We start from the raw sequence: 22,421 nt of genomic DNA, 5'->3' as shown, positions 1-22,421 counted from the left end.
TTCCTTTTATTTATTTTTATTTTTTTAGAGCAGTACTTTTGACCAGAGCCCTATAAAGGGAATAGGGTGCCATTTGGGACACAGACATTGCACTCAGAAACATCAAAAAGAGTGCAGGATAGATCAAATCTCTACAATGGGACAGGGCAAATGTCCTCACAGAATCAGAGCATCTATGGCCAATCAGAGCATCTATGACCATCTATGGCTGGTTGGGTCGAGTGATACAAAACTCACCACAAAGTTTGGTTTCTTTATTCAACTCTTCGATTTAAATAGATCCACATTACCTAACACATTTCAGCACATTATATATAAAACCACGTACGTACACTTCGATAATTATTCAACCAGACATTATGCCAGCAATGCTCAATCATCAATGCACAACACACCGCTCTGAGGTAACACACAGTTGTGTGTCTGAACATAACAGAGCTATACGCTATTAGCTTCGGCTCGAAACATCAACCTTGATCTGAGCTCCGGAGCAATGCACTTTCATCTACCCTCCATCGCATCACCGGCTCGGTGAGTCACCACCCCCCAACATACTACGACCCAGAAACACAAATCAAGAGTCCCAAATGAAAGAAAATAACAGATCAAAGGAGATGGAGAGATTTCAGGGGCTCCTTGACTTTATGAAAACGAAATGGGATTTTGATGTGGAAAGCTTTGACGGTATGCTATTAAACTGTGATGATTAGTCCGGTGTTGGAGGAGGTAGAGAGAAGTGAGGAGAGGGCTCTTCAAGTAAGGATTATGTAGTCGTATCTGTAGGCTTGTCTGTGGGCTCGTCTGTGGGCTCGTCTGTGGGCTCGTCTGTGGGCTCGTCTGTGGGCTCGTCTGTGGGCTCGTCTGTGGGCTCGTCTGTGGGCTCGTCTGTGGGCTCGTCTGTGGGCTCGTCTGTGGGCTCGTCTGTGGGCTCGTCTGTGGGCTCGTCTGTGGGCTCGTCTGTGGGCTCGTCTGTGGGCTCGTCTGTGGGCTCGTCTGTGGGCTCGTCTGTGGGCTCGTCTGTGGGCTCGTCTGTGGGCTCGTCTGTGGGCTCGTCTGTGGGCTCGTCTGTGGGCTCGTCTGTGGGCTCGTCTGTGGGCTCGTCTGTGGGCTCGTCTGTGGGCTCCATGGTGTAATAACTGACATGCTGAAACTTGATCACCTCGTTGCCCCAGCTGGTCCATCCTGGCTGTAGGCTTCTGGCAAACAGCTCCAGGCACTGGGCGTCAGCACCCACGTACGGCCTTAACACCTCTGTGGAGGGAAACAAAGAAATAGAAGAGTGCTTAGGGCTGGTGTTTTGGTAGTGCTGCCGCCTGCGGACAGCAGGTACCCCTTGAGGCACAGGTTCGATCCCCAGTTCTGTCACTCAGTTTCTGAACTCTATTCCTCTCATCTATCTCACATTCTAATATCTGTCAATGAAGAAGAGGATGGGAGTTCAAGAAAAATATGGTTTCATTTTTAGACACATTTTAGACATCCTCAGAGAAGATTAGAAAAAATAGATTATTCTGATAGGCAGATCCTGCTCAGATTTGTAATTTCTATGGGGGTATTTAGTTGGTGCAGAAGGGGAAGTGGGGGCTTTATGTCTGGCTTGCCAATGAATGCTGGATTCACGTGTGGGCATTCTGGCTGTCCTTGAGTGGAGGAACAATGGCTTTCCAGGAACAGCATTCCTGACCAATAGGGTTCACTTCATCTCCGCCCCTGTTCTGGGGCTGTCTGCTCATTCACATGCGTGCTCACGCCCCGCTCGCACATGCCACTCACCCTACACTAGGCGGGTTAATGAGCGCCAAAACCCCAGAGTCTAAGCCCCCGTCCACCCCCCTCCTCAATCCCCCCCCCCCCTAAACCTGCCCAGCCTACACACTCTCTTACGAAACACGTCAGAAAGACGTTGGGGGGAGAGAAAGGCCAAAAATGAAAACCTCAGACTAACACAGAAGAACCACTCTGATCGGTGACTCAGCTCTCAAAGTTTGGAGAGGGAATAAAAGGTCTAATTATCTCAAAACTCAAGGCAAGACACAAGAGGCAGGAGACTTGCGGCTTGCCAGGCGGCTCAACGTAGCTCTATGTGATGTTTCTCTGTCATCTCAGTACTGCTGCCTTGAGTTTACACCCTGCACATTCTGTGTAAATCCCAAATGGCATCCTATTCCCTATTTTAGTGCACTACTTTACACCAGGACTCATCAAAAGTAGTGAACTAAATAAGCAATAGGGTGCCGTTTGGGACACACACTGTCAAACTGATCCTGGGACAGCCAGGTTAAGGGTATTGATGACAGCGCTGTTCTACTGCCCCACCTGATCTCAACCCATTCATTTTGAAAGTGAGGCATCTCAGGAAATGAATACTTTGAGCGATGGAGGTTATAAAACCACAAACATTCACAAATAATAAACTGCAGTGTGTGCGGTCCTGTGTGGCTCAGATGGTAAGTGCGTGGCCCTAGCAACGCCAAGATCAAGGGTTGAAGTCTCACAGGGAACATAAATATTGATTATCTCACTGTATTGTAAATCGGTTTGGATAAAAGTGTTTGCTAAAAGCAGTGGTGGAAAATGTACTCAATTGTCATACTTGAGTAAAAGTAAAGATCCCTTAATATAAAACGACTCAAGTAAAAGTCATCCAGTAAAATAGTACTTGAGTAAAAGTCTAAAAATATATCTGGTTTTAAATGTACTTAACTACAGTGGTGGAAAAAGTACTCAATTGTCATACTTGAGTAAAAGTAAATGCTATACATCAAATTCCTTATATTACGCAAAACAGACGGCACAATGATTATTTCTTTTTTTGTATTTAGGAACAGACGGGCACAGATTATTTTTTTTACAAACGCAGTATTTGTGTTTAGGGAGTCCACCAGATCAGAGGCAGTAGGAATGACAACGCGTTATATTGATAGGTGCGTGAATTGGAGCATATTGCTGTCCTGCCTGAGCATTCGAAATATAACGAGTACTTTTGGGTGTCAGGGAAAATGTATAAAGAGTAAAAAGTACATATTTTCTTTAGGAATATAGTAGAGCAAAAGTTGTCAAAAATATAAATAGTAAAGTACAGATACCCCCAAAAACTTCTTAAGTTGTACTTTAAAGTATTGTTACTTATGTACTTTACACCACTGGCTAAAAGTGGTGGAAATGTGTGTAGGAATACTGTACATATATCACCTTACTCAGCCCCTCCAGCTGTGAGTGAGTAAAGTTATTTTCCCTGCCTTTCACCTCCCCAAGGCGGCAGCTAGCCTAGTGGTTGAAGCCGGTAAGATGAAAAATGTGTCAATGTGCCCTTGAGCAAGGCACTTAACCATAATTGCTCCAGGGTCAAGTTGGGATATGCAAAAAAACTTTTCCAAATCAAACACACACTTGTACATGTGAAATACGACAAATATAAAATCACCCACCAATATCTCAGGTTCTCCTCTGAGTTTAACAGTAACACAACTTTTCACCAGTCAATTAGAATCTCACACACGCTGGCTGGGTGCCAGTGCATCGGGCGGGCATGAGGAGGGCACAGCCAATTAGCCGCTGATTACAATACAATGCTGGGAGGATGATATTCAACTTTAGCCAATTACCAAAGTTTTTAGGAGCCGCAATTAAAAGCAAACAGATTATTCACACTCCGAGGAGCATAAACACTTTTTTTCTGTAGTTTCGGCCATCTGGCGAGGATGTGTTTGGATCTCTGCGGAGGAGAGAGAGCGTTGGTGTCCCTCGGCGCCCCTATTGCAGCCACACACACGCACGTCTGATGTCACTGGGGGAGAGGGGGTAGAGAGCTATCAGATCACAGGGTCACTCTCCGCTCCGCCCTCTGTGTTTAGGACATCCGCTGTGATGTCATACCGAGGTCAGGGGTAAGGAGTTGGCCACTGCCTCCAGACCTGGCACATCCAAACACTTGGACTGCATACACCACTAGTGCTCCAATCCCCTAACAGGGATAATGCCCTGTGGTAACAGTGACTGAGGAAGAGGACTTCATCGTGTTTTAGAGGGGGGTGGTTTAGAGACTTGGCACTGTTGATATTCACCATTTCAAGCTGTTGCATAAGAATCCACCAGAGGGGGTGTGAGAAAAGGACAGCAGCCTAATTCCTTTTCCCGCCCCTGGGTACTACAGAGTGAATATTCAGCATTAATGCCCACGTCCGGATGTTCCTTTTTGCCAACGGTTCGATAAAACCTTTCAGGATCAAAAAAGGTCCGTTCTATGCCTCTTTATCATGGGTTATTTTAATGTGCCGTGGCACCTCTCTGCGGGACCAGCTCCTCTGACATTTCATCCCAGCAGCACTGCGTTCTACCACGCCCACTCCCACCACAGCCTCCCTGCTACTCAGAGGGGTTGGAGGGGGATTCGCTGGAAGGCCAGAGACAGGGATGAGAAGGGGATGACGTCACCAAAAAGTGATATATAAAACACAAAAATTCAGAATGACAGCGGCTCAAATTATGATGGGTTACTTGTCAAGTGTGAAATACTAGACAGTTGACTTATCAATCATGGCTGGGAAAAAACTATTTATCCTGCTATACTATGGAGCAGGTCTACGCATGTCTGGGTTTTCCCTGAGTATCACACTGTTTTGCTGCAACTCTTGCCAAAGATAGTGTTCAATTATTTTATTTTAACAATGAAAAGACAAAGCTATGAAACAAAGAGTAACTAGACTCATAATATATTCTCAACCCAATAGTTAAAGCGCAAGACTTCTACAATGTAGTCATAATGAATTTAAATCTCATCCAGAATCATCTTGTATATTCAGCTGACAGGGCACTGACAAACCTCTTCCTCCCCAAGTAAATAAAAAGCGCAATAAATCGCTTTCCCTGAAGAAGCAGAGAGTTGATGTCAAGCCCCACTCATTCATAGACTCTACATAATCATTGTCTTCAAGGTCTCATCATTGCTTTCTAAACAACATTGTATGGATCAGAGCAAAGGTTTGACTCGTTAACAATCAAAGGCAAATCAGACCGTACAGACAACCACACCACAGAAGTGTTTTAAGTTTCAATCAGGCATTTGTAAACTGTCGCAGGGCGTGAATTCAATTCATGGGTGTATAATGCAGCACATCGTGACAAACTGTGTTTACAATTAGCCATTGGAACAGGTTAGAGCACAGACCCTGCAGCTCATGTCCTTCAGTTTAATAGCAAGGCATTGTCTTGTGCTTTTAGTGAGTGAGGGAGAGTCAGAACAGAGCACTGATAGTTAGAACCAGGTCAAAACGCAGCAATCGCGGTCACTTATGTCACAGCATTGCCCTCTAGTGGTGAAACTCTGTTCAGTTGAACTATTTCTCCAATTATGAATTTCATTACTGGAACTTTATTAATTCATTCCTACGCACTTGTCTACCACATTACGTTCTTATGACGCTGACATACTTATGACGTGTTGGTGGAACCAGGACGTGTTGGGAATACTGACCTGAGAGTGAAGGTTTATGGGAGTGTAGGGCTGATGGGACACTGACAATCACACGCTGCTCCTCCATAGGGAGCTCGGTCTTCCTCAGAGAGCTGTAAAGGAGATGGAGAAAGCACATCATGTTTTGGAAGAGATCAAATGTTCCAGTAATGAAAGAAAATACACAGAAGACTTAAGGTCCAATACAGCTGTTTTTCTCTCAATATTAAATCATTTCTGGGTAACAATTAAGTACCTTACAGTGATTGTTTTGAATTAAAATGGTCAAAAATAAACAAAAATAGCTTCTTAGCAAAGAGCAATTTCTCAAGCAAGAATTTTGCTAAGACTGTCTGGGAGTGTTCTGAGTGAGGAGGGGAAAACTGAAAACTAACTGTTACTGGCAGAGAGGTTTGTAACTCTTTCTTATTGGTCTATTAACTAATTTACCGCCTGGTGATGTCACCAGACAGGACAAAACTCAATCCCACCAAAACAGGCTGAAATTTCAGTGCAATTTCAAACAGCTCTTACACTAAAAGGGCATTATCATTTTCACCGTATTATTCCAACCTCAGTGTGGAAATACTGTATATATAAAATCACATTTTTGACTGCACCAGGCCTTTAAGCAATTCATGTGAAAAATGTAATCCATTGTCACACCTGGGTGAGTGGTGTCCACACCCACGATATCGACCAAGTACCAACACCTCGTAAGGCTTCTTATGTGGAGAGTCCAGTGGAAACACATATTCCCCTGACCTGGTGACCTGAGGGAGAAAACACAGACAATACATCAGAGAAAATGTATGCAAATGTTCATAAAGATTATATCGCTAATTTCTGAAACAAACAACGTTAGAGGTCCTAGATGAAACATGACCACTTTTTACCACCACCATTTATTAGTGTAATTTAAACTAAATAATGACTTTGATCAATTCTAGGTTCCTTTGTGTTCTACCTTGACCCAGAACCACTCTGCCAGCACCTCCACGCCCCAGTGTGGGTACAGCTCATCCCTGACAAAGCGCAGGTGGCTGGGCCTGTTGGTCACCCAGGTGACCACCACACAGCCCGTGGAGGTCAGCAGGGGGACAGGGAGCCGTTTGAGCTGGGAGGAGGGCAGAAAGCTATACCTAGAGGTCAACAGGAGAAATACACAATATGGTCAAAACAGAATTGGAGGTTCACAGAGTCATACATTGCAGTGGATGTTGCTTGGAATAAAATCACACTGAAAGAGAATGCCATTTAAGCTAACCTGCCGCTCCTTTTGACAGACTTGTTTTCCCATGGAGGATCCAGGACAATGAGGTCGAACAACTTTCCATCTGCAAAATAATCCATTTTCTAAGACAGGGTTTCCCAAACTCGTCCTGGGGCCTCTTCTGGGTGCACGTTTTGGTTTTTGCCCTAGCACTACACAGCTGATTCAAATAATCAACTCATCATTAAGCTTTGATTATTTGAATCAGCTGTGTAATGCTAGGGGGGGGGGAAATTATTCACCCCGGGGGGGCCCAGGACCGAGTTTGGGAAACCCTGCTCTAAGACATAGGCCTACACAGGCAGAGAGGATCCTTATTTAGTTCACTGAAGCCTTGCCTTCTCGCCACTCGATTCCTCAACACATTTTTAGAGTTGTAATGATTTATAAAGATAATGTATTTCTGCACTAACAAAACATACATCAGCAAAAGTAAGCTGTTTATCATGATCAGGTTTTGTACACACTCACAGCCAACCAGGGGCTGCATTCTGGCAAAATCTGAGAGCAGGAAGGCACATCGTGGTGGGATAATGTAATTCTCTCCCATCAGCGTCACCTCCATGGCACAGTCCATACAATTCTCTGTGATCCGTGTGAACAGGTCAAGGTGTGTTGTACTGCAGCCATCCTCAGACCCAATGAACTGAACTGGGTCCTCTCCATGTTCACTCACTAGAGGGAGCTCTTTAGCCATGTCACACAAGGCTGCCAGGTTACATTCCTGGGAAGGCAGGGGATCCTCCTGAGCATCTTTGGCCTCACTCAGGTACCCACAGGAGAGCCCAGCATCCACCAAGGATTTGGTCCCCTCCAAAATGGCAAACCTGATCTGGTCATAACACAATGATAAGCAGTGGTCAACAATTAAAAGTCTGTGAGTAATGGTAATGGGTAAACTAAGTAATGGTAAACAAATAAGATTACCTTGTGGTGGAAGGCCAGTGAATCAATTTCTCCTTGGTTCAGATCTTTGCGTTTTCGTTTTCTTTTCTGTAGGATTGAATAAATCAAAGATCAGTGGTTAAAACAAATGCTGCAAACGAGTTTCAAGGCAATATTACCTGGCTAACCTGGCTAGCAAGTTAGCTTCACTCTCCAGACAGACATGTCTAGCCAAGTCTAGGACCAAAAGGCTTCTTAACAGCTTCTACCCCCAGGCCATAAGACTCCTGAACAGCTAATCAAATGGCTTCCTGGAGTATTTGCATTGACCTGCTCCTCTCTGTTTATTATCTATACATAGTCACTTTACCTCTACCAACATGTACATATTACCTCAATTAACTTTGCCCCAGCACATTGACGCTGTACCGGTATCCCCTGTATATTGCCTCATTACAATTATTTTATTGTTGCTCTTGAATTATTTGTATTTTTTACTTCAGTTTATTTTAGTAATTACTTTAACACTTATTTTTCTTAAAACTGCATTGTTGGTTAAGGGCTTGTAAGTAAGCATTTCACTGTAAGGTCTACACCTGTTGTATTCGGCGCATGTGACACTTATTTGATTTGAGACGTACATACATATAAAGAAATAGACAGCCCACCCCGCCATTTACCTTTGACGGTTTACAATCCACTGAAGTGTTATTCTCACTCCTCTGTAGCACTGCGTCCGAGACGGCACTGTCGTTTGTGGTCACAGTACAATAGTCTTTAACGCGAACGTGAGACTTTAAAATCTGAAAACACTCATGTTTAAAACAACATTTAAAATACGACTTTCCACTGGCTGATTTTCTCTCCGAAGTACATAGTTGGACACCCTGATCGACAAGTGAACAAGCGTCCAACAGCAACCCGTTGGCATTTCTAAACAAAACCGACATAGCCAGTCTGGTTGGCAAACTACTCTCTACTAACTCTCTCTTTGATATCTTTACATGCCGTGAGTGTCCATAAGCGTACCTTGTGGAGGTGACTGACTTGCTTGCTACTTACTCAACACATTTCGTTTCTTTGCTGGGTTTTCTGTGCGCCGCCATGATGCTTGTTTGTCACGTGCATTCGCCAAACCTGGAGCATATTCATTACGCCAATTCTGTTGCAAAACGTTTCTTAAACGGAAGGAAACAGAACTAAACCAGGAGGGACATAACTGAATTTGTCGGATATAAACCCTTGTTTTGCCCTATTTGCTTCTGTTTGGTTCGGTAAACAGTTTTCGTAACTTATACATCCAGAATACACCCCAGGGGCGTACACCCCAGGCGCCGATTCCGTTGCAAAACGTTTCGTTTGCTTCCTAGAGTAACAGACCAAACGTTTAACGGAATTTGACTAATGAATACACCCCAGCGCGCGCGTTTCCACAGCCACAATGTCAAAATTGGCTATATCCTAAACAAATTAGGAAAACAAATGTTGATATTTCGTCTAAATTTTTAAGCTTATAGTTAGGCATAATGTCAGCAGTGTGGTTAGGGTTAGTGTGAAAATAAATTGTAGAAATAGGCGGGGTTTATGATTTTGTGGAAGCTAGTAACGACCCAGCTCACGCAGTAGATACACAGTACATTGCGCATACTCACAACTTCTTTCACCTGAAGAAGAAACATGGCGGAGTCGGGAGATGTGACAACGTCTGCCATTGCCAATAGTTGTAGAACACAAACTTTACAGAGTAAAAATGGAGTTAACGGGTCTGATAAACCACATAAAAGAGTGGTAGTATTCGACTGTCGCCCGGAAAGAGACGTCGATGCAACGGAGAGAGTTCTGGACATAAATGGCTTGGACTTCAACGACTTCCTTCAATTTGTATCAAAGGTGCAGTAGCTAGCTAGCTAGCTAACGTCGTTAGTTATGCAGAGATATGTTAGCCAGGCAGCTGCCTGCTTGATTGCAAATTTGCAACAGCTGGCTCTTGACAATTAATGAGTTCCCACCATGCTTGGAATTAACTAACTAGCTCACTCAGATAGCTTGGCTAGATAGCCGACATGGCCGATCGTGGCAAATGTATTGATCCATAATATTCGTAGCTGTCATATTTGCCAATTTAATGTTTTAATTAAATTGTTAATAGCTTTCTAGCACGTTATAAACAAGTTGTCCCATTTGTTGTTGTCACATTTGTTGTGAATACGATATCTAAACCATTCACCAAATTATAAAAACGTGTCATATCTGCAGAGGTAGATATACAACTATTTCCCATGTGTTCTCGCCTTAGGAATTTGCCATTCCTTCCAACGAAACGTTTGTCTTGACAACAACTGACAGAAAAGGAATAGATTTGGACAGATATGGTAAGTGACATTCCAGTCAGGGCTACCTGGTGTAGTGCTAGAAAGAAATGCCGAAATGCCAGACCAATTTTTAATTTATAATTAAAAAAGGGCACATGGCTTGGATTAATCAGTGTAACATGTTTTTGGTATAATAATAGTCAGGCATTGGGTCACAAATAAGCCTTTATACAAGGGGAATAAGAGATGAGTGACAGTAAGTTATGTTGCTGATGTGTCATCTCTTTCAGAGGAACTTCAACAAGGAAACACTCTCCACCTGTTGCAGAGCGAGGACCAGACCCTGCCCGCAGCAACTAAGGAACACATTGTGTTCCTCCCTCACTACGATACACTGGTCCAGAGTGGCATGTATGAGTACTATGCTAGTGAGGGCCAGAAGTCTTTACGTGAGTGCCTCTGAAATACTGTACCTTCTCCAGCCCAAACCAACAATATACAGTCCTGTTTGTATTCATTAGCCGTGTTCACACTGCCCCACACTGAATAAAATGTCTATGCTCAGCACTTATGACCAATTTTCTACTCTGTGAGGCTTTGTGGATATGGGCCCCGGGCTAATTATGACCCAGAAGAAGCGGCGTTAAAGGGCCTATCGTTTCCTATAGTTAATTAAAGCTTTGTTCCCCCCCCTCCCAGCGTATGCCTTTGCAGAACTAATCGACAATGCACTGTCAGCGACATCGCACAACGCAGGAGTGAGGACCATAGACATCCGATTGGTGAGATACTACAGCTTTTTTTCTCTCCCAATTTTTTTTTTCTAACTGTTGTAAACCTCACATGCGTAATTGTGGTCTTGAATGAAAGTGATGCATACATATTGTGATGTGCTTTCTTATGAAGGTCTGTGTTCTGCACCCCTACAGTATTGATGGAATGGGACACAACGGTAGTTGATTGTTTCTCATCTCTTCCCCCAGCTGTTTGATGAGTCCTTGGGGAAACATGCAGTGGTTATCATGGACAACGGCTGTGGAATGACCTCCAAGCAGCTTAATAACTGGGCTGTGTACAGGCTCTCCAAATTCAGCAGGGAAACCGGCACGTTTTCAAGGTTGGTTTATCAAGAGTAGGGCCGGGAGTTTTTCCACATCACATGATCTGACCTGTTCAGATCAGGTCATGCGGTCAGACCCGTCTCAATGACCCACAGTAAATGTAAATTAAAATGCACTTTCCAAATAAATAAATACGAGTATACACTTGAAATTAGTTTTTGGTACTTTCCATTTATCTGTCGTCAGTGATCCTGTTTGTCTCACTAGTGATCACGCTGGGTATGTTCGTCCTGATCCAGTCCCTCGCAGTCTCAACAGTGATATATCATATTTTGGAGTAGGAGGGAAACAAGCAGTGTTCTACATTGGACAGTCAACCAGGGTAAATGTAGAATTATTGGCCATTGTTCCTCTTGTGTTCTACCATATTCCCCTAATGGACTGTGATGCGCTACTATGTGACTTGATATCTCTGTCTTTGTTAAAGATGATCACCAAACCAGCGGGCTCCCCAGATGTCCATGAACTCATCATTTCAAAAGAAGAGTTTGAGAGGAAGGAGCGGAACAAGGAAGATATTTATAGTGGTTTTATCAGAAACCGGAAGGTAAGGGATTACTCCCAGATCACTCAAAATGGTGATGTGATCCCCAAAAGGTGTCCTCAATCCATCCATTCTGGAACTGTCAGTATCGGGGGCCAACTGCTGTACCCTTCCCTCAGTGGCCATCCTCTATGTAATGACAGCCATGTTCAATCCTCCACCCCGCAGATGGGTGACTCGTCCCACGTGAGCGACGACGAGGAGCGCTTCCTCCACGGGCTGATCTCTGAGGAGGTGGGAAAGGACAGCTTCACGGCCGTGGTGGTGACGGGGGTCCAGCCTGAACACATCACCTTCCTCAAGCAGGACTTTCACCTGTGGACTAGAGAACTGGCGTGAGTCTGCTCACCCACCTGACTTGCCCAATATTAATTAATTAATGAGACAAGGTCTAAGGACATTCCATAGCGACAGCGTGTGAGATAAGTCATGGTCCAATGACTATACCTGCTAGCAGCATGTCACGCGTCCGAAGCTACATCCATAATCGGTAGATTGGAGAATCGCCCTTTGCATCGCCGAGCAGCAAACAATAAACTATTAAATCAAGTTTTTAGATGCTACCCCCCTCCCCAAATCAAATTTAATATGGATGCCTATGTTTTTTTTCTGGCTTTGGGGCACACCTTTCCTGTACTTCCCATCTTGGACAGCATGGTGCCCGTATTGCGAGGCTGATTAACTAGACAAACAGGTATGAAACACCGACCAGTGTACACGCAAAGTGAGAACACAACATATAATCCATGTTTGGTGTTGATTTCGGGAGGGGGCATCTAAACTGGATTTAATAGTTTCTTGTTCACTGCTCGGTGACGCAAACAGTGGTTCTCCAATTGGAGTCGTCTACCGATATTATGGATGTAGCTTCGGACGCGGGACACATGCTGCTAGCAGGTACGGTCATTGGACATGACTTATCTTGCATGCTTTCATTATGGAATGTCCTTAAACCTCGTCTCATTAATTAGAGGTCTAATATTGGGATACCACCTGACCTGCACCATCCCAAATACCCACCACCACCTTTCAATCCGATTGGTTGTTGTCGTCTTTAGATATTACTCTTTGAACAAATTATAGAAATGACAATCTGCTTTGTTTACAGCCACTTGTATCACTATTACATTCACGGCCTAAATGGGAATGACATGAAAGCCTCCTACCGAAACTCTGATTGTGTCTCCAACATTGACATTCAGGTGAGAAGGTCATTGCATTTAAGTGACTATTTTTATTAAATAACCATGTAATTATGTTTTATTTTATGGTAGTGCTACAGACAATAGTCATCAATCTTTGAAGTTGTCTGTTTTATAACTATAGTTTTGTGATACTATATTGATATTTATCTGCTGTTCAGATCTCTCTGCTGGAGAAGTTCCCCAAGATCCCTCGCATGGTGAACCTCAGAGAAATCGACAACGACATGCAGACGCTCTACATCAACGCATCGGCTGACACGTTCGAGTTCAAGGCCTGCACAGACAATGAAGGAACAGTGGAGGGGGTCCTGAGGTACCACCCCTTCCTCTATGACAGGGAAACCTACCCTGAAGACCCTTACGCCATACAAGGTAACCTAGACTGTGCCCCAAATGGTACCCTATTCCCTATATAGTGCACTACTTTTGACCAGAGCCCAATATGCATTGACAGCTGTGTGTAAGAGGGTTGCTGTCAGATGTTTGGACACATTGGTCACGGTCAAGTTTTTAAAGCGCAGTAGGTTACAGTTAAGCTTTTAAGGTCATGAAAATCAAAAAATGTAAAAGCTCATATTCTGTTTGCTCATACCTCAATAATGTTGTTGACTCGTCTTTTACTAGTTGTGGCCAAAGCATAAATTAGAGAACCCACTCGGAAAACTTATTTTTGAAACAAACCATAAAAAATGCTTGAAATTGGCTTGGAGAATGACATCATTCTCCAGTGGGGAAAATGAGATTAGGGGAGACACAGGCTCAGGAGGGCGCACAAGCTAGTTAGCAAGCCAAGCGATCCACAGCTTGTGTTAGTTGTTGTATAGGCTTTGTCCTCTTTCCTATCTCGCCAGTCACTTCTATTTCAAACAGAAATATAAACACAACTTTTAACAATTTCAAAGATTTTACTGAGTTACAGTTCATATAAACAAATCAGTCAATTGAAATAAATTCATTAGGCCCTAATCTATGGATTTCACATGACTGGGAATACAGATATGCATCTGTTGGTCACAGATATACCTTTAAAAAAAAGTAGGGCCGTGGATAAAAAACTAAAACAGTCAGTATCTGGTGTGACCACCATTTGCCTCATGCAGTTCTACACATCTCCTTCACATAGTTTATCAGGCTGTTGATTGTGGCCTGTGAAATGTTGTCCCACTCCTCTTCAATGGCTGTGTAAAGTTGCTGGATATTGGCGGGAACTGGAACGCTGTCGTACACGTCGATCCAGAGCATTCCAAAAATGTGCTCAATGGATGACATGTCTGGTGAGTATGCAGGCCATGGAATAACTGGGACATTTTCAGCTTCCAGGAATTGTGTACAGATCCTTGCGACATGGTGGCCGTGCATTATCATGCTGAAACATGAGGTGATGGCGGCGGATGAATGGCACGGCAATGGGCTTCAGGATCTCGTAACGGTATCTCTGCATTAAAATTGCCATCGATAAAATGCAATTATGTTCATTATCTGTCACTTATGCCTGCCCATACCTAAACCCCTCCGCCACCATGGGGCACTCTGTTCATATCGTTGACATCAGCAAACCGCTCGCCCACACGACGCAATACAGGCTGTCTGCATGCTGCCTGGTACAGTTTTAACCGGGATTCATCTGTGAAGAGCACACTTCTCCAGCGTGCCAGTGGCCATCGAAGGTGAACATTTTCCTACTGAAGTCGGTTACGATGCCGAACTACGGTCAGGTCAAGACCCTGGTGAGGACGACAAGCACGCAGATGAGCTTCCCTGAGACTTTCTGACAGATTGTGCAGAAATTATTCGGTTTTGCAAACCCACAGTTTCATCAGCTGTCCAGGTGGCTGATCTCAGACGATCCCGCAGGTGAAGACGCAGGATGTGGAGGTCCTGGGATGGCGTGGTTACACGTGGTCTGCAGTTGTGAGTCCGTTTGAATGTACTGCAAAATTCTCTAAAACGACATTGGAGGCGGCTTATGGTATTGTCCCCACACAAGGTGCTTCTGTGTAATGATCATGCTGTTTAATCAAGTTGTTGATATGCCATACCTGTCAGGTGGATGGATTATCTTGACAAAGGAGAAATGCTCCCTAGCAGGGACGTAAACAAATTTGTGCACAACATTTGAGAGAAATAAGCTAAATGTGCATAAGGAACATTTCTGGGATCTTTTATTTAAGCTCATGAAACATGGGACCAACACTTTACATGTTGCGTTCATATTTTTGTTCAGTGTATGTGGTTTGTAAGAATTGGCCTGTTGGCTGTTTTTAGAAGCCGTAGTAAAGCTAGCGTTCTAACGTTAGCTATTAAGGTTAACTAAGTTAGCTGGGTAGCCAACAAGAAAGCAAGCCAAAGCAGATCCATCACACAACCAACTCGCCGTTCCCTTCTATTTGAAATCCTGTGGAAACCTAGTTAGCTGTAGTTGACTGATATATATATAGTGCCTTCGGAAAGTTTTCAGACCCCTTGACTTTTTCCACATTTTGTTACGTTACAGCCTTATTCTAAAATGGATTAAATTGTTTTTTTCCCTCATCAATCTACATACAATACCCCATAATGACAAAGCAAAAATAGTTTTTTAGACATTTTTGCAAATGTATTAAAAATAAAAAAGTGAAATATTACATTTACATAAGTATTCAGACCCTTTACTCAGTACTTTGTTGAAACACCTTTGGCAGCAATTACAGCATAGTCTTCTTGGGTATGACCGTACAAGCTTGGCACACCTGTATTTGTGGAGTTTCTCCCATTCTTCTCTGCAGATCCTCTCAAGCTCTGTCAGGTTGGATGGGGAGCATTGGTGCACATCTATTTTCAGGTCTCCAGAGATGTTAGATCGGATTCAAGTCCGGGCTCTGGCTGGGCCACTCGAGGACATTCAGAGACTTGTCCCGAAGCCACTCCTGCGTTGCCTTGGCTGTGTACTTAGGGTCGTTGTCCTGTTGGAGCGAAGGTTCACCTTCCAGTCTGAAGTCCTGATCGCTGAAAAACATCCCTGCAGCATGTTGCTGCCACCACCATGCTTCATCGTAGTGATGGTACCAGGTTTCCTCCAGACGTGATGCTTGGCATTCAGGCCAAAGAGTTCAATCTTGATTTCATCAGACCAGAGAATCTTGTTTCTCATGGTCTGAGAGTCTTTAGGTGCCTTTTGGAAAACTCCAAGCGGGCTGTCATGTGCTTTTACTGAGGAGTGGCTTCCGTCTGGCCACTCTACCATAAAGGTCTGATTGGTGGAGTGCTGCAGAGATGGTTGTCCTTCTGGAAGTTGCTCCCATCTCCACAGAGGAACACTAGTGCTCTGTGAGTGACCATCAGGTTCGTTGTCACCTCCCTGACCAAGGCCCTTCTCCCCTGATTGCTCAGTTTGGTTGGGTGGCCAGCTCTAGGAAGAGCCTTGGTGGTTCCAAACTTCTTCCATTTAAGAGTGATAGAGGCCACTGTTTTTGGGGACCTTCAATGCTGCAGATATTTTGGTACCCTTCCCCAGATCTGTGCCTCGACACAATCCTGTCTCAGAGCTCTACGGACAATTCCTTTAACCTCATGGCTTGGTTTTTGCTCTGACATGCTCTGTAAACTGTGGGAACTTTATATAGACAGGTGTGTGCCTTTCCAAATCATGTCCAATCAATTCAATTTACCACAGGTGGACCCCAATCAAGTTGTAGAAACATCTCAAGGATGGTCAATGGAAACAAGATGCACCTGAGCTCAATTTCAAGTCTCATAGCAAAGGGTCTGAATACTTACAGTGGGGAAAAAAAGTATTTAGTCAGCCACCAATTGTGCAAGTTCTCCCACTTAAAAAGATGAGAGAGGCCTGTAATTTTCATCATAGGTACATGTCAATTATGACAGACAAAATGAGAAAAAAAAATCCAGAAAATCACATTGTAGGATTTTTAATGAATTTATTTGCAAATTATGGTGGAAAATAAGTATTTGGTCAATAACAAAAGTTTCTCAATACTTTGTTATATACCCTTTGTTGGCAATGACACAGGTCAAACGTTTTCTGTAAGTGTTCACAAGGTTTTCACACACTGTTGCTGGTATTTTGGCCCATTCCTCCATGCAGATCTCCTCTAGAGCAGTGATGTTTTGGGGCTGTCGCTGGGCAACACGGACTTTCAACTCCCTCCAAAGATTTTCTATGGGGTTGAGATGTGGAGACTGGCTAGGCCACTCCAGGACCTTGATATGCTTATTACGAAGCCACTCCTTCGTTGCCCGGGCGGTGTGTTTGGGATCATTGTCATGCTGAAAGACCCAGCCACGTTTCATCTTCAATGCCCTTGCTGATGGAAGGAGGTTTTCACTCAAAATCTCACGATACATGGCCCCATTCATTCTTTCCTTTACACGGATCAGTCGTCCTGGTCCCTTTGCAGAAAAACAGCCCCAAAGCATGATGTTTCCAGCCCCATGCTTCACAGTAGGTATGGTGTTCGTTGGATGCAACTCAGCATTCTTTGTCCTCCAAACACGACGAGTTGAGTTTTTACCAAAAAGTTATATTTTGGTTTCATCTGACCATATGACATTCTCCCAATCCTCTTCTGGATCATCCAAATGCACTCTAGCAAACTTCAGACGGGCCTGGACATGTACTGGCTTAAGCAGGGGGACACATCTTGCAATGCATGATTTGAGTCCCTGGCGGCATAGTGTGTTACTGATGGTAGGCTTTGTTACTTTGGTCCCAGCTCTCTACAGGTCATTCACTAGGTCCCCCCGTGTGGTTCTGGGATTTTTGCTCACCGTTCTTGTGATCATTTTGACCCCACGGGGTGAGATCTTGCGTGGAGCCCCAGATCGAGGGAGATTATCAGTGGTCTTGTATGTCTTCCATTTCCTAATAATTGCTCCCACAGTTGATTTATTCAAACCAAGCTGCTTACCTATTGCAGATTCAGTCTTCCCAGCCTGGTGCAGGTCTACAATTTTGTTTCTGGTGTCCTTTGACAGCTCTTTGGTCTTGGCCATAGTGGAGTTTGGAGTGTGACTGTTTGAGGTTGTGGACAGGTGTCTTTTATACTGATAACAAGTTCAAACAGGTGCCATTAATACAGGTAACGAGTGGAGGACAGAGGAGCCTCTTAAAGAAGAAGTTACAGGTCTGTGAGAGCCAGAAATCTTGCTTGTTTGTAGGTGACCAAATACTTATTTTCCACCATCATTTGCAAATAAATTCATAAAAAATCCTACAATGTGATTTTCTGGAATTTTTTTCCTCAATTTGTCTGTCATAGTTGACGTGTACCTATGGTGAAAATTACAGGCCTCTCTCATCTTTTTAAGTGGGAGAACTTGCACAATTGGTGGCTGACTAAATACTTTTTTTCCCCACTGTATGTAAATAAGCTATTTCTGTTTTTATTTTTAATACATTTGCTAAAATGTCTAAACTGTTTTCGCTTTGTGATTATGGGGTATTGTGTGTAGATTGCTGTGGAAGATGTTTTATTTAATCCATTTTAGAATAAGGCTGTAACAAATTGGAAAAAGTCAAGGGCTCTGAATACTTTCCGAAGGCACTGTATGTAGCAGAAGTTAGCTAGCTAGCCTAGCTCCTAGCAATAACAACTTGCTAGCTAGCGGTCTGCATTAATTGCTGTTGTAGTAAAGTGCCCTAGTAGTTCCATCATGTTAACAAATCCTGAATTAATCCATACCATTTGACTACAGGCAGTAAGTAGCCTTCGGTATTGGTAAAATAAAAAAAGGAAGACTGCTAGGCCGTGCGTGCAGCCCTGCCTCACGTAGAGTTGGTAGCTAATTTGAATACCCAAGTGTATGCGTGTCTCATTGGTATACGCCCAAACCGGAGTTTCTACTCAGGCCAAGCAGGGGCACAGAGAAAAGCTGCTTTTTAACATCCTTAATGATCTTTTTTTGGGAAGGACATCTATTAAATTAATATTGTCATTTTAGGTGAATATTTCATATAACTCTTGAACACTGGAGAGATGCTTTAAATCACAGTAGGCCCTGTAAGATCATAAGTCAGGGGTTACCATACTTATTTTTTTGTCACAACCCCAACCATGTGAAAACATTATGTAATTAACAGCCAATGTTTACTTATTTTATTTGGGGCTATGGCAGTCATTTGAAAATCATTCTAACAGTATTTCTGATTGTCTTCTCAACTCACCATCACATACTTTTAACGTGGGGCTTTGACAGTTATCTCACCACCACTAATGAGATGGGTGTGCTTGATGCATGTCGCATCGGAGCTTCTCAAAGTTGGAGGGCGTGGTCGACAGTGCACAATTAATCTCTGTCACATCCAACCTGGATCGATATTTGGTTTTAATGCAAACGAGAGCACTGAATCCAGCTTCAAACAGATATGTGCTGGCGAAGGGTACCTTGAGTTTTATGGTGCTTTCAAGACAAGTGGGAACTCAGAAAAATACAAGGTCAAATTATGACGTCAATGATCTTCAGGTCGGAAAGCCAGAGCTCTAGAAAGAGGCCCGAGTTGGATGACCGTTCAAAATGTTTTTTCCCAGTCGGAGCTATTACAAAAAAATTTCCCCAGTTGTCTTGAACGCACTGAAGTCAGATTTCCCAGTTCTGAGTTTCCAGTTGTTTTGAACACTGCATTAATGCTCAGAGGGAAACGGCAGTGTATTCCCTTTTGAGTCAGGAACCAAAACTCCTACGTAGTGACCCGTGAACGCATTGTCTGCAACATCTATCACATGATGGCTCAATTAGCTGTTCGATTCTACTGATCCAGGATCGCAGTCAAACTGATTGGGAAGTAGGTCCCCAAGTGCTATTCCAAATGTTGGAGGTGAGCAGTCATCAATCGTGTGGGACACTTAATGATGCTGTTTTCTGTTAGAATTCTGCACAGCCGAGGGATTGGTTTGCTTTTGAAAGACTCCTCTGAATCCACTGATTAGTCACTCATCTGTAGAATGTTTTTGTATTTCCCCTCATGCTTGCGTTCAGTTGGTTCAGTTTCCCAAATGTCTCTTACATCATTTTCTTTTCATTACACAGAAAGTCAAGTATTTATTTATTTTTACATCCAGTGTGAATGACAACAGTTACACTCTCAATGCGAGAAATCTTTACAACACCCCCCCTCAATAACCACCAAGCCTCAGTAATAAAATAGAACATTGTCATGCTCTGATCCCATATCTCCACATAGTTTTGCGAACAAGTGTGCGTGCAGTGGATGTGGTTTGATGTAGTTTACAATTGAAGTTACCTGCTGCAGTATATCTCAGAGTTCTGTGCTCAGCTCTTTTGCTGCCAGTTGCTCTCGGGGGTATCATACAATGCGTCCATATGGCAGTGGGAGACCAATTCATAACGAGAGTGCAGATGCCTGCCCGCTGTCCAGCCATAGATGGAGCAAAAGCCCACCATTTTCGATCTGCTTTTCGAGAAAATAGTCACGCAGCACACTGAACATCACCTGTGCCATTTTATACTCTGGAATCACGAGACGGAACAATATATCCTTGTGAATAGCATCCCCCGACATGTATTGCAAACAAAAGTCAATGCATGGCCATCTCGGCCCTCACAGCTAACGTCCATTTGTAGAGCATTAGCTGGGGAGTTTGTCATTCAGTCAGTTTCCTCTTGATTGCTAGCAATAGCATAAATTATTTGTTTAACAGTGTTATCTGACAAAGGTATTGATGTGAGTTTCTATGCCTCTGCCTCCCCACACAGTTTTCACCATATCAATTGCGGACGGTAATATCAAAGTCACTGCAATACTGTGTGGTTTCATAGCGTAGTGGGCCTAGCCATTCACAGTGGGAATGATTCAAGTGCGGCCTTTTCCCATGATCTAAGGGCGCTCTGTGGTTTAATTTTAGATTTGAATCATTTTCATTTGGATTTTTAAGGTTAATCACATTACGAAGATTTTGAGAGATATATATATATATATATATACACACACACAGTATATTATAAAGGTTTTTGTATTAGGGCTGACCCCGTTTGGTCGATAGGCTGTTGGTCGACCGAGATTACTTTGGTCGAACAGTAGCAAAAAAATAAAAAAGTAATGGTGTACAAGACACCTGTCTAATTTGCACTTGTCTGAGTGGACTAATCCTTTTTGAAGGCCATGGGGAAGGCACTGAAATGGTATATGGTTATATTATGTAAGAACAATGGTGCAACACTAATAAATATAACATTTTATAACAAATGCGCTTTCTCCTGCGTTGAATAGCGGTCGCTGTCCGTGGTTCTGAAACACATCAGTGCGCTGTTGAATTTGTGCCTTTTCCTAGACCATGTTGCTATGTGTATAATAGCAAAGTTAACCAGCATACTGGTGTTGAGGACAATGCGACAGAGGTAGCAGCGGAGTTAGGAGACGAGAAAACAGCCCTTGCCTTAATTGCCTAAGAAAAGTGAGGGGCGAGGAAACTAACTTAATTAGGTCTATAATCAATAGCCTAACTGTTAAATGTGCCTGGCTTTATAAATGGCATTCTCTCAACCAACTTCACCTGGAATGCTTTTCCAACAGTCTTGAAGGAGTTCCCACATATGCTGAGCACTTGTTGGCTGCCTTTCCTTCACTCTGTGGTCCAACTCATCCCAAACCATCTCAATTGGGTTGAGGTCGGGTGATTGTGGAGGCCAGGTCATCTGATGCAGCACTCCATCACTCTCCTTCTTGGTCAAATAGCCCTTACACAGCCTTGAGTTGTGTTGGGTCATTGTCCTGTTGAAAAACAAATGATAGTCCGACAAAGCTCAAACCAGATGGGATGGCGTATCGCTGCAGAATGCTGTGGTAGCCATGCTGGTTAAGTGTGCCTTGAATTCTAAATAAATCACAGACAGTGTCACCAGCAAAGCACCTCCACACCATCACACCACCTCCATGCTTCACAGTGGGAACCACACATGCAGAGTTCATCCGTTCACCTACTCTGCGTCTCATAAAGACACGGCGGTTGGAACCAAAAATCTCAAATTTGGACTCAGACTAAAGGGCAGATTTCCACCGGTCTAATGTCCATTGCTTGTGTTTCTTGGCCCAAGCAAGTCTCTTCTTATTGGTGTCCTTTTAGTAGTGGTTTCTTTGCAGCAATTCGACCATGAAGGCCTGATTCACACAGTCTCCTCTGAACGGTTGATGTTCTGATGTGTCTGATACTTGAACTCTGTAAAGCGTTTATTTGGGCTGCAATTTCTGAGGCTGGTAACTCTAATGAACTTATCCTCTGCAGCAGAGGTAACTCTGGGTCTTCCTTTACTGTGGCCGTCCTCATGAGATCCAGTTTCATCATAGCGCTTTATGGTTTTTGCAACTGCACTTGATGAAACTTTCGAAGTTCTTGAAATGTTCCGTATTGACTGACCTTCATGTCTTGAAATAATGGACTGGTGTTTCTCTTTGCTTATTTGAGCTGTTCTTGCCATAATATGGTATTTTACCAAATAGAGCTATCTTCTGTATACACCCCCTACCTTGTCACAACACAACTGATTGGCTCAAACGCATTAAGGAAAGAAATTCCACAAATTAAGTTTTTAAGAAGGCACACCTGTTAATTGAAATGCATTCCAGGTGACTACCTCATGAAGCTGGTTGAGAGAATGCCAAGAGTGTGCAAAGC

The 22,421-nt window shown here is 43.5% G+C and overlaps 2 protein-coding genes across 5 annotated transcripts in view; one reads left to right on the top strand and one right to left on the bottom strand.

The window, feature by feature from the left end:
• Positions 1–239: 239 nt before the first annotated feature.
• Positions 240–9,347, bottom strand: mettl4 (methyltransferase 4, N6-adenosine). 4 transcript variants are annotated; one of them, XM_041881171.2, is made up of 9 exons: positions 9,263–9,347; positions 8,291–8,413; positions 7,653–7,718; positions 7,197–7,557; positions 6,720–6,789; positions 6,420–6,594; positions 6,119–6,225; positions 5,474–5,565; positions 240–1,251 (listed from the first exon to the last, which is right to left on the bottom strand). In XM_041881171.2, exons 1-9 carry the CDS (start codon positions 9,320–9,322, stop codon positions 764–766), a joined length of 1,542 nt encoding a protein of 513 aa, XP_041737105.2. In that variant the 5' UTR covers positions 9,323–9,347; the 3' UTR covers positions 240–763. The 4 variants fall into 4 exon arrangements, with proteins under 4 accessions (XP_041737105.2, XP_041737106.2, XP_041737107.2 ...); XM_041881172.2 differs by lacking the exon at positions 9,263–9,347 and adding an exon at positions 8,673–8,744 and having other exon boundaries at positions 8,291–8,357; XM_041881173.2 differs by lacking the exon at positions 8,291–8,413.
• The window catches only part of smchd1 (structural maintenance of chromosomes flexible hinge domain containing 1), a 40,993-nt gene continuing 27,840 nt past the window's right edge, over positions 9,269–22,421 (top strand). Inside the window, exons 1-10 of the mRNA XM_041881169.2 lie at positions 9,269–9,500; positions 9,907–9,982; positions 10,213–10,371; positions 10,622–10,704; positions 10,906–11,039; positions 11,251–11,365; positions 11,471–11,590; positions 11,756–11,922; positions 12,696–12,789; positions 12,951–13,164. Coding sequence (XP_041737103.2) covers positions 9,288–9,500; positions 9,907–9,982; positions 10,213–10,371; positions 10,622–10,704; positions 10,906–11,039; positions 11,251–11,365; positions 11,471–11,590; positions 11,756–11,922; positions 12,696–12,789; positions 12,951–13,164 — 1,375 coding nt within the window. The 5' untranslated portion in view covers positions 9,269–9,287. The remainder of the gene's footprint in view (positions 9,501–9,906; positions 9,983–10,212; positions 10,372–10,621; positions 10,705–10,905; positions 11,040–11,250; positions 11,366–11,470; positions 11,591–11,755; positions 11,923–12,695; positions 12,790–12,950; positions 13,165–22,421) is intronic.

Source organism: Coregonus clupeaformis, chromosome 7 (genome assembly GCF_020615455.1).
Source record: "Coregonus clupeaformis isolate EN_2021a chromosome 7, ASM2061545v1, whole genome shotgun sequence".
Lineage (NCBI taxonomy): Eukaryota > Metazoa > Chordata > Actinopteri > Salmoniformes > Salmonidae > Coregonus > Coregonus clupeaformis.
The sequence above is the reverse complement of the archived record's forward strand: the minus strand, read 5'-3'. Positions and strand labels throughout refer to the sequence as shown.

Bases quoted from the DNA above. Each gene is read 5' to 3' on its own strand.
- mettl4 (XM_041881170.2), bottom strand. From the start codon at position 8,560: ATGTCGGTTTTGTTTAGAAATGCCAACGGGTTGCTGTTGGACGCTTGT. The intron at 7,719-8,290 runs GTAAATGGCGGG...TCAATCCTACAG, and splicing joins TGGATTGTAAACCGTCAAAG to AAAAGAAAACGAAAACGCAA. The intron at 7,558-7,652 runs GTAATCTTATTT...TGTTATGACCAG, and splicing joins CACTGGCCTTCCACCACAAG to ATCAGGTTTGCCATTTTGGA.